The sequence below is a fragment of the Dasypus novemcinctus genome, chromosome X, assembly GCF_030445035.2.
Source record: "Dasypus novemcinctus isolate mDasNov1 chromosome X, mDasNov1.1.hap2, whole genome shotgun sequence".
In the NCBI taxonomy this organism is placed as follows: domain Eukaryota; kingdom Metazoa; phylum Chordata; class Mammalia; order Cingulata; family Dasypodidae; genus Dasypus; species Dasypus novemcinctus.
Window position 1 is genome coordinate 179,065,319 of NC_080704.1, and position 14,443 is coordinate 179,079,761.

A 14,443-nucleotide genomic window follows, 5' to 3' on the forward strand; every position below is an offset into this window, starting at 1 on the left:
ACCAAAACTTGCAATGTTTTCGCTTCTTCTCTTTCTCTCTACCCTCCATCTGATCCTTCTCAATTTTGAATATGCACCTGGAATCTGATACGGTGGCCCTGGTTGTCTCTTCAACTGCATTCGCTACCCCTCTTCGGCCACATAGGCCTCCTTCTTAGTTCCCAACCTGGCAGGAATGGTCTCTTCTCAGGGCCTTTGCAGTTGCCTGGACAGTTCCTGCCTCCAGATATCCATTTGGGGGAATAAAATGAGGGAGAAAGCCTGCGGCTATCTAATAGCACCTCCTCCTCCTTGGCTTTATCTTTTTCAGGGCCCTGGTCACCATATGTCATTATCCTACACACTCATTTGTATGTTTAGGCTGAATCTTGCCCAGAGGAATGTTAGTTCACCACCTTGCTCACACCTGTACTTCCAGAGCCTGGAACGGTGCCTGGCACGCAGTAGGTAGTAAAAAACTGAACGCAATGGAGGAAAGGAAATCAGAATCAGCAGGTTCTTTGCTAGGCATAGAACCAGCACAAGGAGTGCAGGTGGAACCGGCCGTTGAACGGTATCAGGGTGAGAACGCCTGACCAAACGGTCTTGCCCTGAACGTCTCATTGGCCGAAACGTTTCCTATACCCAGAAATATTTTCCTTGAACAGAATTGCCGCGGCTCGGCTCCCAGATCCCCTCTTCTCGGCAGTCGGCCCTCTCCCTTCCAGGCAGACAAGCGCCCCTTCCTGTGCACCCCCCCAGTCGACCCTGTCCTCCAGCCACCGCAGGTCTCGCGCGGCCTCGCCGGGCATCCTCTCCCCCCGCCCGAGTTCCACGAAGGCAGGGGCTGGGATCTGTCCGTCAGTTTCGTCCCCGGCCCTCTGAGTGTCTGGCACGCGGCAGGCTCAGCCGCGAGAAACCAAGGGCCCTCGGCCGCGACAAAGTCAGGCTCCGGGGCAGGCGACTCCCCTGCTCCCACTGAAGGCAGTGCTAGGGAGACAATGCGGGTGAGGAGGTATTTCGGCGGACTTTGTGCGTTTGTGGACAGTGGGCCACCCGCCCGGCAGGGCCGCGCAAACAAGCCTTCCGAGGCTAGGCCTTCGCTCGCCCCAGCATCCGCAAGGACCCATTAATCCTTCACATTCAAATTCCGCCCACTGAGCCAGCCCCTCAGGGGCCCTGCCGCCTCTTTTCCCAAAATGACGGCGGGCGGCAGCCAATCGGCGGCTGGCCCGAGGCCCCGCCCTCTTTTCCCGGGCGGTCACTGACAGAAACTCCCGCCAATTCGCCGCCACGCCGCCGAGGCCCCGCCCCGCCGCGGCCTTCGCAGCCAGTGGCGGGCGGGCTGGGCGCGACGCGGGGCGGGGGCCGGGGGGCCGGGGGCGGGGCGCGCAGGTGCAGCAGCGCGCAGGCCGGCGGGAGGGCGGGGCGCGACGTCGCGCCGTGCGGGGTCTCGGCGTCGGCGGCGCGCGCACTCCCTCCTCTCGGAGAGAGGGCTGTGGTAAAAGCCGTCCGGAAAATGGCCGCCGCCGCCGCCGCCGCGCCGAGCGGAGGAGGAGGAGGAGGCGAGGAGGAGAGACTGTGAGTGGTACCGCCGAGGCCGCGGGCGGGGACCCTTCCTTGGGGGGAGGGGGGCAGGGGCGGGACGTGGCGCGGGAGGGGCCCGCGGGATCGGGCGACTCGCCTGGCGGATGGCGTCCCTCCTCTCTACCCTCCCCCTCCCCCGCCTGCTGCCACCATTGGTGGCTCCCCCCGCGGCCCGTCACTCGCGCTCGCGGGTGACCGTCCTCGGCGCGGTCTCGCGGGGCCGCCGCCCGGGCCTCCGGCCCCACACGCTCCCGCCCTCGGCGCGCATCCCGGCCCCTGGCTCCGGGGGCGCCCCAGTCGCCGGCGCAGAGGCGCCGCCGGTCGTGGCTGCGCGCGCGTCTTGCCCTTCGCGGGGCTTCGGGCCCGCGGCGCCGTCGCGCGCCCGCGCCCCCGGCCCCGGCCTCTCCCTGGCTCGCGCTCTCCCTCGCCCTCCCTCTCTCGCGCCCCCTCTCCCGTTACTTTGCCCCCCCACCGGTGCGCGTGCGCAGTCCGCCTGCCGTCGGGAGAGTGCGCCACAAGGGCTCCTGCGCTCTCACCCCCATCTCTCCAGGTTCTGCCTCCCCCTTCTTCTCGCCCGTTCCATGACTTTCTGCCCCCACTGGAAGCGAGTCAGTCCACCATCGCCTTTCCGTGCCTCGCGGGAAGAAGTGGGTGGGAGTGATGGTCCACCCACTAAAGGGACTAGACCCCGCGTTCCTGGGTCCCACAACTCATCATAAAGAGGTGGCTGTACTTCCCTGCAGGAGCCGTGGGTAGGGGACTCTTGGTCCGGCGGCACTGGCGGCTCTTCGGCGTGAGCGCGCCCCGGGGGAGCTCGGAGGTCTTTTTGGGGTGCTGTGGTTTCCAAATATGAGCGCCCTCCCGTCCTCCCCCCCCCCTTCCCCTCCGCCAGCGAGCTTCCAGTTACATAAGTGTAATGGGACATAGTGTGTAATGGGCTCCCGGAGCCCATCCTGCCCAGGATCACCAGGACCAGACGGGGCAAGTTCTCATTGCATGCACTGCTGCGGCTCCTGTCGATTTTCCTGAAAGTTGATTCTCTTTTTAGTTCGGTTATACCTGAATCACCTCAACTGAAACTCAGGTGACTTTTCTGTGGCGGTGGCAATGTTGCTGGGGTTTTGCGCTGAAGACTTAAGGTCATTGGGAAGAGTCTGAAAGGACTGATCTCGCGGAGGAGACCGTTTATGACTTTGATAAGTATGGACCCTGAGGGGGAAAGCTTGCTGTGGAGTACATGGCAAGTTCCTTTTCCCCCCCCCCTCTCTGTCAGGGGGCTTCGGTTGTGAGTGTGTTTGGGTGTGGGTTGGTCCCAGCAGAAGTGGGCTCCACCATAAAATTGATCTTCCTGACTCATGGTACTTGAGGTTATTTTCCCAGTAACAGGAATGGGCTCTGCCTGAGCTGTTCGCACGACAACGTCTCCACTGTGCAGATCAGTGACCCAAATTGGTGAGATTATAGGATATAATGAAGAGAATGGTGGGTGATCACGCAATCAAACCTACCGAGCGTGGAACTGGCTGGCTTAGACTTTGTAGGACTCTGGCAAGTTTGAGGCATTTTATTTCTATTATAAAAACAAAGCATATTTAGACCTCTTTAGTCACATTGAACTGTTGATAGTTATTACTCTAGAGGGAGATTTGGGTTCTGTGGTTGGAGTAACGAGATTAAGCTGGCCCCCTTGGGTCTTTCAAAATATGCTGGGTCCCTATAAAAAGACAGGGTCTGGATATTTTAGGTCTTTTGGGAATCTCCACCAGAAATTTCAAGAAGCAGGCTTATTTATGGGCTTTTCAGGACTTCTGCTTCAAATCCCAGTCAGAAAGCCTTAAGGCACACTCGCTTTCGTTTCTCTTACCTGAACATGTCAGCAGCTTGGACAACAAAATCAATCTAGAAAAAAGGCTGATTGGCTTTTGTATGTTGATTAAAAACAGTTGCCATCTGTCACCCATTCAGGGCAGGTCAGATAGGTGGCCAGTCACTGGGATACGTGCATGTCCATAAACAGGCCTCACTTGACAGAAGATTTCAAGGTTTGTATATCTGCATCTAAGAAGTGACAAGACTAGGTCTTCCATGTGGCGGTCTGGTGCTCCTCCAGTTAGTTGTCTGTCGTACCCCTAGCCTTTTACACAGTCTAAGTGTCTGCCAGAGTGGAGTTTCTTTGGAAAGTGCCTGGCGGCATCTAAAGTCAGCATGTCCTAACAGCTGGAGGAAACCTTGTACGGCTTTCTTGCTGGTACTGGCCTATCACACTGTACTAATTCCTTTTTTCTTTTCTTTTTTTTTTTTTTTTCTCATTGCTTGGAATGCTTTAAATCTAAAGTGCCAGGTCTTTCTTTCACTTGCTAGGAAAGCATCGCACAGTAAACCCTACTTTGACCTTTTTGCTGTTTGAATCCTGTGGTGCACCTGGGGCAAAGCCCTTATGCTGTCTGGAAGATTAGGATACAAGTTTTAATTCTGTGTTTACATGTTTACAGCTTCCAACTAGAGTCCTTTCTAGTGGGCAGGGGGTGGGGGTGAGCGAGGCAAGCTGTGTGATTTGGGGGGAGAAAAAACAAAAGCTGGTTAGGAGATTCCAATGTGTGGTTGCCCCCACCTGGGGATGGACGGAGAACTTTGTTTCTTTAACCTAGAGTTAAAAACAACAACAGAGGTAAAAAATTGTTAATTTCTTACTTGAGTCTCATTTCCCACCCTAAAGTACCTTCTTGGGACTGTTTTTATGATAAATGATGTGTCTTAGAGTCCTTAACTTAATCTTTATAAGGGTGAACATTAGCGAAAACCTTATGAGTGGCAAAGAACAGTTTGTGTAGCCAGGCTACTTTCACTGTCCATGACAGTAGCCCATAAAATGTTTGACGTTCTAAGTAACTAGTATTTTCAGTGCATGGGGGATGAGAAGCCAGGCCGGGGAGCCCTCTGGCTGTACCTGTAGACTCCAGAAGCATCAGTGCTGCGATTTGCAGTGATACGGGCGGGCTGGCTGCGTGTTCTCCGTGCCCTCGGTTATGGTGACTGCGTGTACAGACCGGCCTCCGGCAGCTGACAAACACAATCTTTTTTCTTGGGCAGAGCATTCTTGCCACTCCTTCCGAAGGACCTTGTCCTTAATGCATCCCTACCAGCCCTTTGCAGTCAAACGGCAGCTGTCCCTGCCATGCCTTTACATTGTTTCGGGCAGAACAGATGTAAACGGGCACCTTCTCCTTTGGCTTGCTCTACAGAAGTTGTGCTCTTCTGCCTTCACCCGCTCCCTTTGGCCTTTCTCTTAAAAGGACACTTTTCAGAAGCGAAGCCTTTCTTTGCAGGCCATTGCTTAAACTTTTTTTGAAGAGTTTGATGGTCGGTCTGGCATGTGGGATAACTGAGCGGGAATGGGAATTTGGCCATGGGCAGGGCATCTCCACTCCCATACCAAAGTGGGGCAACTGTTCCATTAGACAGTAAAACCTCGGCCTTTATCACTTCTTCAGAGCACACTGATGTTGTGTGTCTGCATGTTAATGTGTCACCACTGTAGTCATGTAGCTGTTTTGTAGTCCGCGCAGACAGCTGGATTCTTGTTACCGCCTCTGAAGCTGGTCGGACCATGCTTAGCAAGGATTTGCTTGATGCCCTTGCCGTGAGAGCTGGGGGTGCTGGGCATATGGACCTGCAGAGCACTGCTTTCTTGTGGTTTTCACCTAAATGGTCTTATTTTCTGTTTTGTGTTTTAATGAAATCTTGATTTATGCAACTAGCTTAAGTTTCCAGAGCTGGAAGCAACCTTAGTCCAGCTCCCTCTGTTTGCAAGTAAAAAAAAATTGTAGCCTAGAGACATTATGACTTCTCCAGGGCATCCTAGCCAGGATACCGGTTTGATTTTTATTATCCAACTAGCTGAGTAATATTGTTAACTTGGCTTCTGGGATTTCAAAGCATTCTATGACTTGAATATTTGTTTAAGGGAATTATGAAGCCTTGTACCATCCTGGTAGTTAAAGACCAGCAGTAGTTACAGACCAGCAGTAAAAGCCCGGGTCGATATTGCCCTTTCTCTGGATTTGATTGCACGAGTAATTGTTTGTGGGAATAGTTTCTCAGTTGTGCGCTCTAGTCTTTTTTTAGTCTGAGATAAAAGTGCTGTACTTGAATAGCCACGGTGTCAGAGATTAGCTAATATGGGGCAGTTTAGGTTTTAACAAGGGAATGATGGTTATCTTAATATGACCAAAATTCTTTTTTGAACATGGATTCAAAAGCAAAAGGGGAACTATCAAACTAATAACTTAGTTTGTTGAACCTTGCCACTTTCTGATCTGAGAGGTTTCAAAGTGCTTGCTCCAAAATGGACCTCCATACTTGGGGGTCCCCAGGCTCTTGGTTTCTATTGGTGCTGCTTTTTCTCTCTTGGGTTTCAAGCCCCTTTACCTGATGGTATAGCAGCTTGTTGCGGCTTCAGCTGCTGGTAAAAGAAGGGAGACTCTGCCTCTTGATGTTGCGTATGCTTTTTGGGGTGATGCTTTGATCGTGCATGTTCTCTTGAACATGTATTCTCTCTCTGAGTATTGCTGTACAACTTGGTGGCAGAAATATTTGCCAGAGGTCACCACTGACGGAAGGCTTCGTAGTGTCAGAGTGTTCCCTAGAGGTGACGAGACTTATGATTAATGTCGATTTTAACACGAATGAATCTTTCATTTTAGCACTGTGTGTTATGTGCCAGCGATTTGCAGTTATACTTTGTTTCTAGCCAGGCAAGCCGGGAACTAGCATAGTACCTTGTCTGTATGTCCCAAATAGCCCTGGGAAAAAGGTCGTGCAGCACAATGGGGGCTTTCAACTTACGATTTTCTTTGTTTTAGGCTCCATAAAAATACAGACTCACCAGTTCCTGCTTTGATGTGACATGTGACTCCCCAGAATACATCTTGCTTCTGTAGACCAGCTCCAACAAGATTCCATGGTAGCTGGGATGTTAGGGCTCAGGTAAGTAACCTTCCTTTTTTTTTTTTTAGTATATGTCCTGGTTTGGCCATCTGTTTTTAAAAAAAAAAAGAAAGAAAGAAAAAAGAAAAAAAGGAAAAAACAAGATATACTACTCTTGGACAGTATCAAAGTACCCCAAAGACTAAAGACATAACTGTGCCAAACTGTGCCATATAATAAAAAAAAGTCACTTCCCTGAGCCCTGAAAGGTCAGTTTGGGTAGAGTTACTTGGTAGCCACAATGTGATCTGGGGGTGGGAGTCAGATTAGAGCCGGAACTGGTGAGCTGCCACTTCAGTTCACCTTGATGCAGGTCAGCTGAGCTGAAAGACTTGTCACTGAACTCTTCACTGACTGCTGCTCTTGCTGAGCAGTGTTCAGCATGGGGCTTGGTTTGGTTTGGGATAAATGGCTGGTGGCCACTAGTGAGTGGCTGTAGTGCATTTGCGGATACAAGGACTGGTGTGGAGTCCCTATAAAGAGGATCTCTTGAAAGCTGTCCCGAGACAGTGGAGTCCATGGCTAATCTAGTGTACATGCACACTCCTTCCGTGGTAAAGAGAGCATGTAGGGACCCATGTACCTGGCTATCCAGACTCAGGAGCAGGATGCTTTTTGAAAAGTGGGGATGATAGTCACGCTGGGTCTGATGTACTGGTGGTGTATCAGCCACACTTTGGGTTCCTGTGGCACTGTGGTGTGGACTTCACGTTTATGAGAACGTGTGTTTCCTTTTTCTCCACGGGTAGGCTCACCATCTTGATTTTAATCAGTGGTCACTGCACATTTGATATTTTGGCACCCTGGATTTCGAACATTTAGTGTGGTAAGGCAGAACATGCTAATGGAAGTTTTCAGTTTCTTTTCCTAAGAAAACTTGAGTTGACACATATGCCGTCATTTTTATGCCAACAAAGTCCCCTAAGCAGCCCTTTGTTAACATACTCGGTAGTGATTTCTGACACCTTGATGTAAAGTTGTTTGGGACATCTGTAAGAAACAGCCGGGTTTAGAAACTGTGTGAGAGGGCAGAGTCTGGCTGAAGGAAAATAGAAGGTGTGAAAGAAAATGAAGAGCATTGTGCTTCCTGCAGGTCCCAAATTTGGTTCTGTTCCTGATCCTGTGACTCAAATTGTCATGCCCCTCTACTGCTGAGGGCTGTGCTCTGGGCCACGCTGACAGGACGTTCTTTGTACTCTGCGTATTTATGCTGATGGGAGTTTTGTGGCTGGCGCATTGTGCATTGTCTCTGAAATAGTGTTGACTAAATGTAATATGGTGAGCAAATGGGTTTCTTCTGGTATATTTTAGGCCTGGGGTGGTGGTTTGTGTTTTTAATATTCTTTTTCTCAGATTACAAATGGATTTTTAAAAAGTGACAGTCGTGATACTGTATCGTTTTCCCTACAAAATGTAGAAAGGAAGAGGTGTTTTTAAAAATATCTCTTATGAATAAAGAAGACATGGCCATTTGAGCTTCAAGGAACTTTGAAGGGAATCCTCAAAGGACAGAACCTACCTTTAGAAGACAGTGCTTGATGGCTTAGTTGTTTGGTTTTTTTCCCCCTTTTTAAACAATTACGGAAATAATACATGCTTTCATAGAAAATTCACACCATTTAAAAGTATTAAAAAAAAAAGTATTATATATCAAGTAAACCAATGAAAGCTCCTCTGATTCTCTGGTCCCACTACCCAGAAGTAACCAGCTGTTGATAGTCTAATGTAGTTCCTTCTAAATCTTCTAAATCTTCTAAGGCCATACAAATAGGTACTTGTTTTTTTGTTGTGGGGTGTGTTTCTTTGTTGTACTTTTAACAAAACTGGGATAGTATTATACATACTCTTCCTCTCTCCATGTCAGCACATTTATATCTGCCTCCTTTTGTAAAATTAGCAGTGTATAGTTGTTCATGGTGTCGATTTATTGTCATGTATTTCATCGTTCCCCTATTGATTTTTCCAATGGTTTGCTATTTAAAATACTACTTTATTGAACTTCCACATGTGCCAGTGTTTCTGAAGAATGACTTGGAGCTGCTAGTGGATGCCACCACATCACCTTCCAAAATGGCTGTACTGGTTCCCACAACAGTATGTGAAAGTGCCAGCTTCTCATACCCTTGCGAGAATTGGAGATCGATCTTTTAAATTTGTGCTCCTTTGATCATTACTGAGGTTGAACCTCACTAATAGTTGGCCATTTGTATTTTGTCTTTCTGAACTGCCTACTGATACTCTTCCATCAGGATATTTCTTCTTAAATGGATCTATAAGAACCCCCCTTTTTTTTTTTAAGATTTATTTTATTTATTTCTCTCCCCTTCCCCCCCCCCAATTGTCTGTTCTCTGTGTCCATTTGCTGTGTGTTCTTTATCCGCTTCTGTTGTTGTCAGCAGCATGGGAATCTGTATTTCTCTTTTTTGCATCATCTTGTTGCGTCAGCTCTCCGTGTGTGCCGCGCCATTCCTGGGCAGGCTGCACTTCCTTTCACGCTGGGCGGCTCTCCTTACGGGGTGCACTCCTTGCGGGTGGGGCTCCCCTACGCGGGGGACACCCCTGCGTGGCAGGGCACTCCTTGCGCTCATCAGCACTGCGCATGGGCCAGCTCCACACGGGTCAAGGAGGCCCGGGGTTTGAACTGTGGACCTCCCATGTGGTAGACAGACGCCCTAACCACTGGGCCAAGTCCTCTTCCTGTAAGAACTCTTAATGTAGTAAGGATATCAGCAATTTGTCATAATGCAAATCGTTTTTCTACTTTGTCATAATGTCTTTTGATTTTGCTTGTCTTTTTTTTTAAACTGTGATAACATAACATTTGCCATTTTAACCATTTTTAAAGTGTACAATTCCGTGGCATTAATTACTTTGCTTGTCTTTTTAATAATACATTTTCTGTTACGGTTTTTTTTCTTTTGCTTTTATACTTAGAAAGTCCTTTCCTACTCTAAGAGCAAATAAATATTCACCTATATTTTCTTCCTACAAAAACTTAAGATGTGCTATACTATTCGACACATACAAAAGAATATTGGTAAGTTGTCCTTTATTTTCTTACGGTTTTTAAATTTTTTTTTTGTTTTGGTGTTTAACTTTAGAATGGAATGAGGTCTAGAGCCATCTAGCCAAATGTGTCATAGCCATTTGTTGAATACACCCATTCTTCATCTTTATCATACACTGAATTCTTAAAAGTGAAAAAAAGCATGTCTTCAAGTTTTCCCTTTTTTCTCCGTGAAGTTGCTTTTTTCCTTTCTAACTTTTTTCTTTGTTAGGCCCAGTGACAGGCCTGTCAACAGATAATCATTTATTCATTCACGTGACATATTTGATCACCTGCCTTGAGCCAGGGATGGTGGTGAGCCCTGGAAGTGGTGCCATTCTCACTCATTGAGGGAATGGGGCCACAAAGGTCATGTTGCCAACTGACGACAGTCCTTGTTCTGGAAGACTCAAGGAAATAGTGGATCTTCACAAAAGTATGTTTTAGATAAACTAAGAGGAATCCACAATTTAGTGTACGTATGTATTTTAAATTTTGCCTTATAAGTTAGAGCTTTAGAGTAGACTGCAACCTAAGCATAGTTTGTTTTCTAACTGATGTAATTGCAGGCTAATTTTTGTCTTGAATTTATGATGAGCGCTTTTTTTCTGTTGAAATATTTCTGTGTGCAGTTAGCTTGGTTGTGGTGGAATAAAAGTTGCATACTGATAAAAATGGCAATTTTCTTCTATGATGATTTTGAAGCTTTTCTGTAATAGCTGATAAAAATAAAGACAGGCTTTTGGTGAATATATTCTTAGGGAGCAAATGTAATTTTTGCAACTTGCAGCATTTAAATCTAATAAATACCCTCAAAGCTGAAGTGGAATCCTGATTTGGATTGAAAATATTTTTTTACTTAAAGGAGAAGGGATATAAATGACTTGTGATTAAGGAAAAGTCTTCTTATAGAAGACTGTTTTTTTAAAAAAACTGGTTTATTTTAATAGGTATAGAGTACAGAATTCAAAAAGTAATATCAAAAGGCTATTTGGGGAAAAGTCTCCCTGCCACTTCTGTCCCCAGCCGTTCAGTTTCTCGAGGCAGCCACCATTACCAGTTTCTTACTAACCTTTCTACGTATATTTTCCATTTCTGCATATGTGTGTTTGCATACATATTTATGTGTCTGTATATACACAAACACAGACAAGGGTTTATTTGTTTTTACACAAATAGTAAAATTCTATGCATATTTACGAAACTTGCTATTTTCAGTAACTGTAGCTTGGAGATTGTGCTGTATCAGTTTATATATAGCCTTATCATTCTTTTTCCAGATTGGGTTAGTGGTCCATTGTACGGATGTATCATATTTGATTTTCTGTTGATAGATAATTATGCTTCCAATTTTTAAATTTTCATTTACACTGTAGCTAATAGTCTTTTACGTATGCCATTTTACTCATGGGGAAGTTTATCTGTGGGATAAATTCCTAGAAGTGGGAGTTGTTAGGTCAAAGGGTATATGCATTTTAAACTTGGAGAGAGATTGTTAAATCAAGGGTGAGCTTTTAATTGCCTTTTTTTTTTAAAAAAAGAAGCGTCTGTGTGCGTAAGTACATAAATTTATGGCTGTAATCCTATTTGTGGCGATTAGAGAGATGTTAATTAGGCAAGGAAAGATATTTTTTAGCAGTTAGCACTAGAAAGCAAAACTTGGGAATCTTCCACTTTATCAGCTGTCACCTTGTGGGAGTTGGACCTGTACAGCAGGACCTTTTACTGGAGGAGGAAAACTTCAGCTAGTTCTCCTTTATGGATCTTGAAGAAAATGGAACATTTGTCTTTGTGGAAAGTTCTAAGTTGTGGTGGCTCTTTGGGACCTGGGGCGTGAGAGTCTCCCTCAGCTGCTGCGTCTTCCTGTAAAACCAAGTGCTGTGCTGGCCTCTTTTCTCTTGTCATATGTGTCAAGAATATTCTGGGAGAGTGTTCAGGACCAGATTGGTTTTGCTTCATTTGTCTATGGCTGTTTTACTCTTTATATTCATTTAGCCTCTACTAATCGAGCATCTGCTAGGTGTGGGTCACCGTGCTGGATGCTGGGGATACGGTGGTGACTAGCACAGGGTCTCCGCCACCACTGTGAGTGCTATGACAGACAAGCGCTGGGCACCAGGGGTGCACATGAACATAAAAAGGGGCTCCCGCCACAATTTCAGGGATGGGATTGGGGAAGAGACTTCTTGGAAAAGTTATACCTGAGGTCTGAAGGGTAAGACCACATTGGTCAGGTTGAGGCGCAAGTCTGAATGAGGAGTGAAGTGGGCGTCTTGGGGAAGGGCGGGCCTGTAGAAAGGCTCAGACAGGAGAGGGTGCGTAGGGGAGTTGAGTGTGTGGAGAGGGGCATGGGCCACCACCAGGGTCGCGCCAGGGTCACCGCCAAGCTGCAGCGTACTCTGGGATATTCCCCAGGCCCCGGGCCGGCCGCTCTGTTCCTGTCTGCTTTCCACCCCACACCGCTCTGTCGGTCGTCTGTCCTGAACCAACCTCCCATCCTGTCGCTCCCCATTGGAACCCCCTGGGCTCCCAGTCCAGGGCCCTTCACAGAACCTTCCTGCCACCCCCAGTCCTCCATCGGGGTCAGGGCTTCCCCCTTGCCAACCCAGTTCATTCAAAAGTGCTGGGCTGTGAGGGCGCGGGAGCTTGCACGGGACACAAATCATCTGCAGAACCAAGCGCGCGCTCACGTCCTCCTGACTTCGATGACTGTTTTTTAACAAGGCTCTCCTGGCGCCTCCTCAAGGACCAGTGCCCAATAGTTCATGCAGGTCCTGACTGGCCACTCAGATCCCCTCTGAGACTGGAGTTGGGGGAGGGGGGATGTGCTGCCTGCTTCTCTGCCCCCTCCCTTGTGGAACAACTCCTTCTGCCTTGGAGGGGCAGGCCTGCCTGTAGTACTACCCCACCCTCTTCCTCCCTGGCATCTAGACTTCCAGCAAGGACTAGTGCACTTCCCCCACCCAGACTTAATAAATGTGAACTTCTTGCTGTGTTTGTGTCAGCTTTCTTTTATGGAACTAAAATACTGCTGACAGCTGCAAAGTCCTAGCCTAGCATTCCACCCTCTCTGCTCTGCCTCCTGCAGGTAACCAGTAGCCTAAAGGTGATAATGGCAACTTTTCTAGTGTTTTTCAAAATTTACAGGATAACTCCCTACTCTGTGTAACATTCTATGACCTGTGTTTTCAATCCATCCTTTGCTTTTGAGATTGGTCTGTGTTGGTATATGTAGACTTGTTCATTTAGTGCACACATTTCCTTGTGCTGTATAAACATTTTTGCAACATAAGCCCCGCTGGAACCTTGGGGGAGACCAAGGATTGGTGTCTAGGTTTTGTTTACATTCTTGGTCCTCTTAACTAGGGAGAAGATATTTTTATTTCTCTGTTTGCCAGTGCTTTCCACAAAAAAGGCATCCGTTTTCTAGACTTACTAATAGGGCATTCTAATGGTTTTATTTTTCGATTTGGAAGAAAGCAAAGCTAGCTTCCAAGATAGGCACATTTACCTCAGTGCCTTACTTCCTGTCTACTTTGCAACATTCCATATGGCTGCTGAAACAGGAACTTGAGCTCTTTTAAGCATGAGCTTTCTCTCTAGATGTGAGTAATTTTCTTAATTGTTTAAGCTTTTTTGGTTTCTTCAGGGCTTCTAGTGGTACTGAAGTTTTAACATTACTTTGATAAATTATATTTTAGATTTTTGTGCACATATTTAGTGACTTTTAAATATAAATGTCTGTGTTTCTAGCTTTGTGTTTTTGTAAACAGCAGACGGTATTAGTTCATATTAAGTACTAATTTCCTCTAATATTTTCAGCTGTTTTTGGAATTACACTTGGCAAAAAAAGTAGACAAATGTCTGCAGTTGTGGTGATAGTTTGTCTTTTTGTTCCTTTTAATTCCAGAATAAATAAATCTAGCCCTTTTTTCCTAGGTTTGTAAGAGCATGGAAACAAGTAAAGTCATCGTGACACTTTTAAGTCAGGAGTTCTTATCCCTTTTTTTTGTTCCACGGACCCTTTTGCCAGTCAGGTGAAAACCATGGACCCCTTCTCAGAATGTAGCAGCAGAGAGTTTTATGACACTCAGCTAGCGTCATAAAACTTTGTTAGCGTGGGGTCTAACAACTACCATAATTTCGAAGTGTGGATGAACGTAAGCGATTTTTCAAGATATGCAGCAACTGTAATGTGATATGAAATGAATAGTACTTACTTAATTTCATACATTCATAAATGAAGGAAACGCTAGATTTCAGTTAGAGGTCGGAGAAAAAGATAGTTGATTTTTTTCGATTCAAGCTCACAGACCCCCTGAAATTTTTGGGTTCGTGGACCCCTGGTTAAGAGCCCCTGCTTTAAGTAGTTAAGGAAGGTGGGGCACCTTTTGTAAAAGTGGTACCACCCCTATCAAAAATGTTACTGTAGCTTGTAAGCTACTGTATAAAATTTCCTTGCCCTTCTTCCAGGTTGTTTAAAACAAAACAAAAAAATCAAAGTATAATTCACAATAATGCAAGGTGTTGGTGGTGGGGTGATGTATGAGAGCCCTGTATGATGTTATGCATATAAAAGTTCACAACTTTTACTATACAATTACTGTTCATGTATGAATCACATACTTCAATACAATTTTTTTTTTAATTTGAAGAAATCAAAGTATTAGGCTCTTTCTTTTTTTTAATTACACAACTAAAACATCTTTGTAGAAAACTTAGAAACTGCTTGTAGGCATAAAGATTTAAAAATAAAATAAAATCACTCTAGAAATTCTACCATGTGGAGAAAACTGCTGTTAATATGTGCTGTGTATCTTTCTAGACCAAGGGTCTAAATCTGAA

At 46.4% G+C, this 14,443-nt stretch overlaps 1 protein-coding gene across 2 annotated transcripts in view; it reads left to right on the plus strand.

Annotated features, from left to right (window-relative positions):
* The first annotated feature begins 1,376 nt into the window (after positions 1-1,376).
* Positions 1,377-14,443, plus strand: part of MECP2 (methyl-CpG binding protein 2) — a 70,235-nt gene continuing 57,168 nt past the window's right edge. Inside the window, exons 1-2 of one of the 2 annotated variants that reach the window (XM_071213194.1) lie at positions 1,377-1,560; positions 6,429-6,552. In XM_071213194.1, coding sequence (XP_071069295.1) covers positions 6,527-6,552 — 26 coding nt within the window. In that variant the 5' untranslated portion in view covers positions 1,377-1,560; positions 6,429-6,526. The remainder of the gene's footprint in view (positions 1,561-6,428; positions 6,553-14,443) is intronic. The other variant, XM_058291012.1, reaches the window with a different exon arrangement.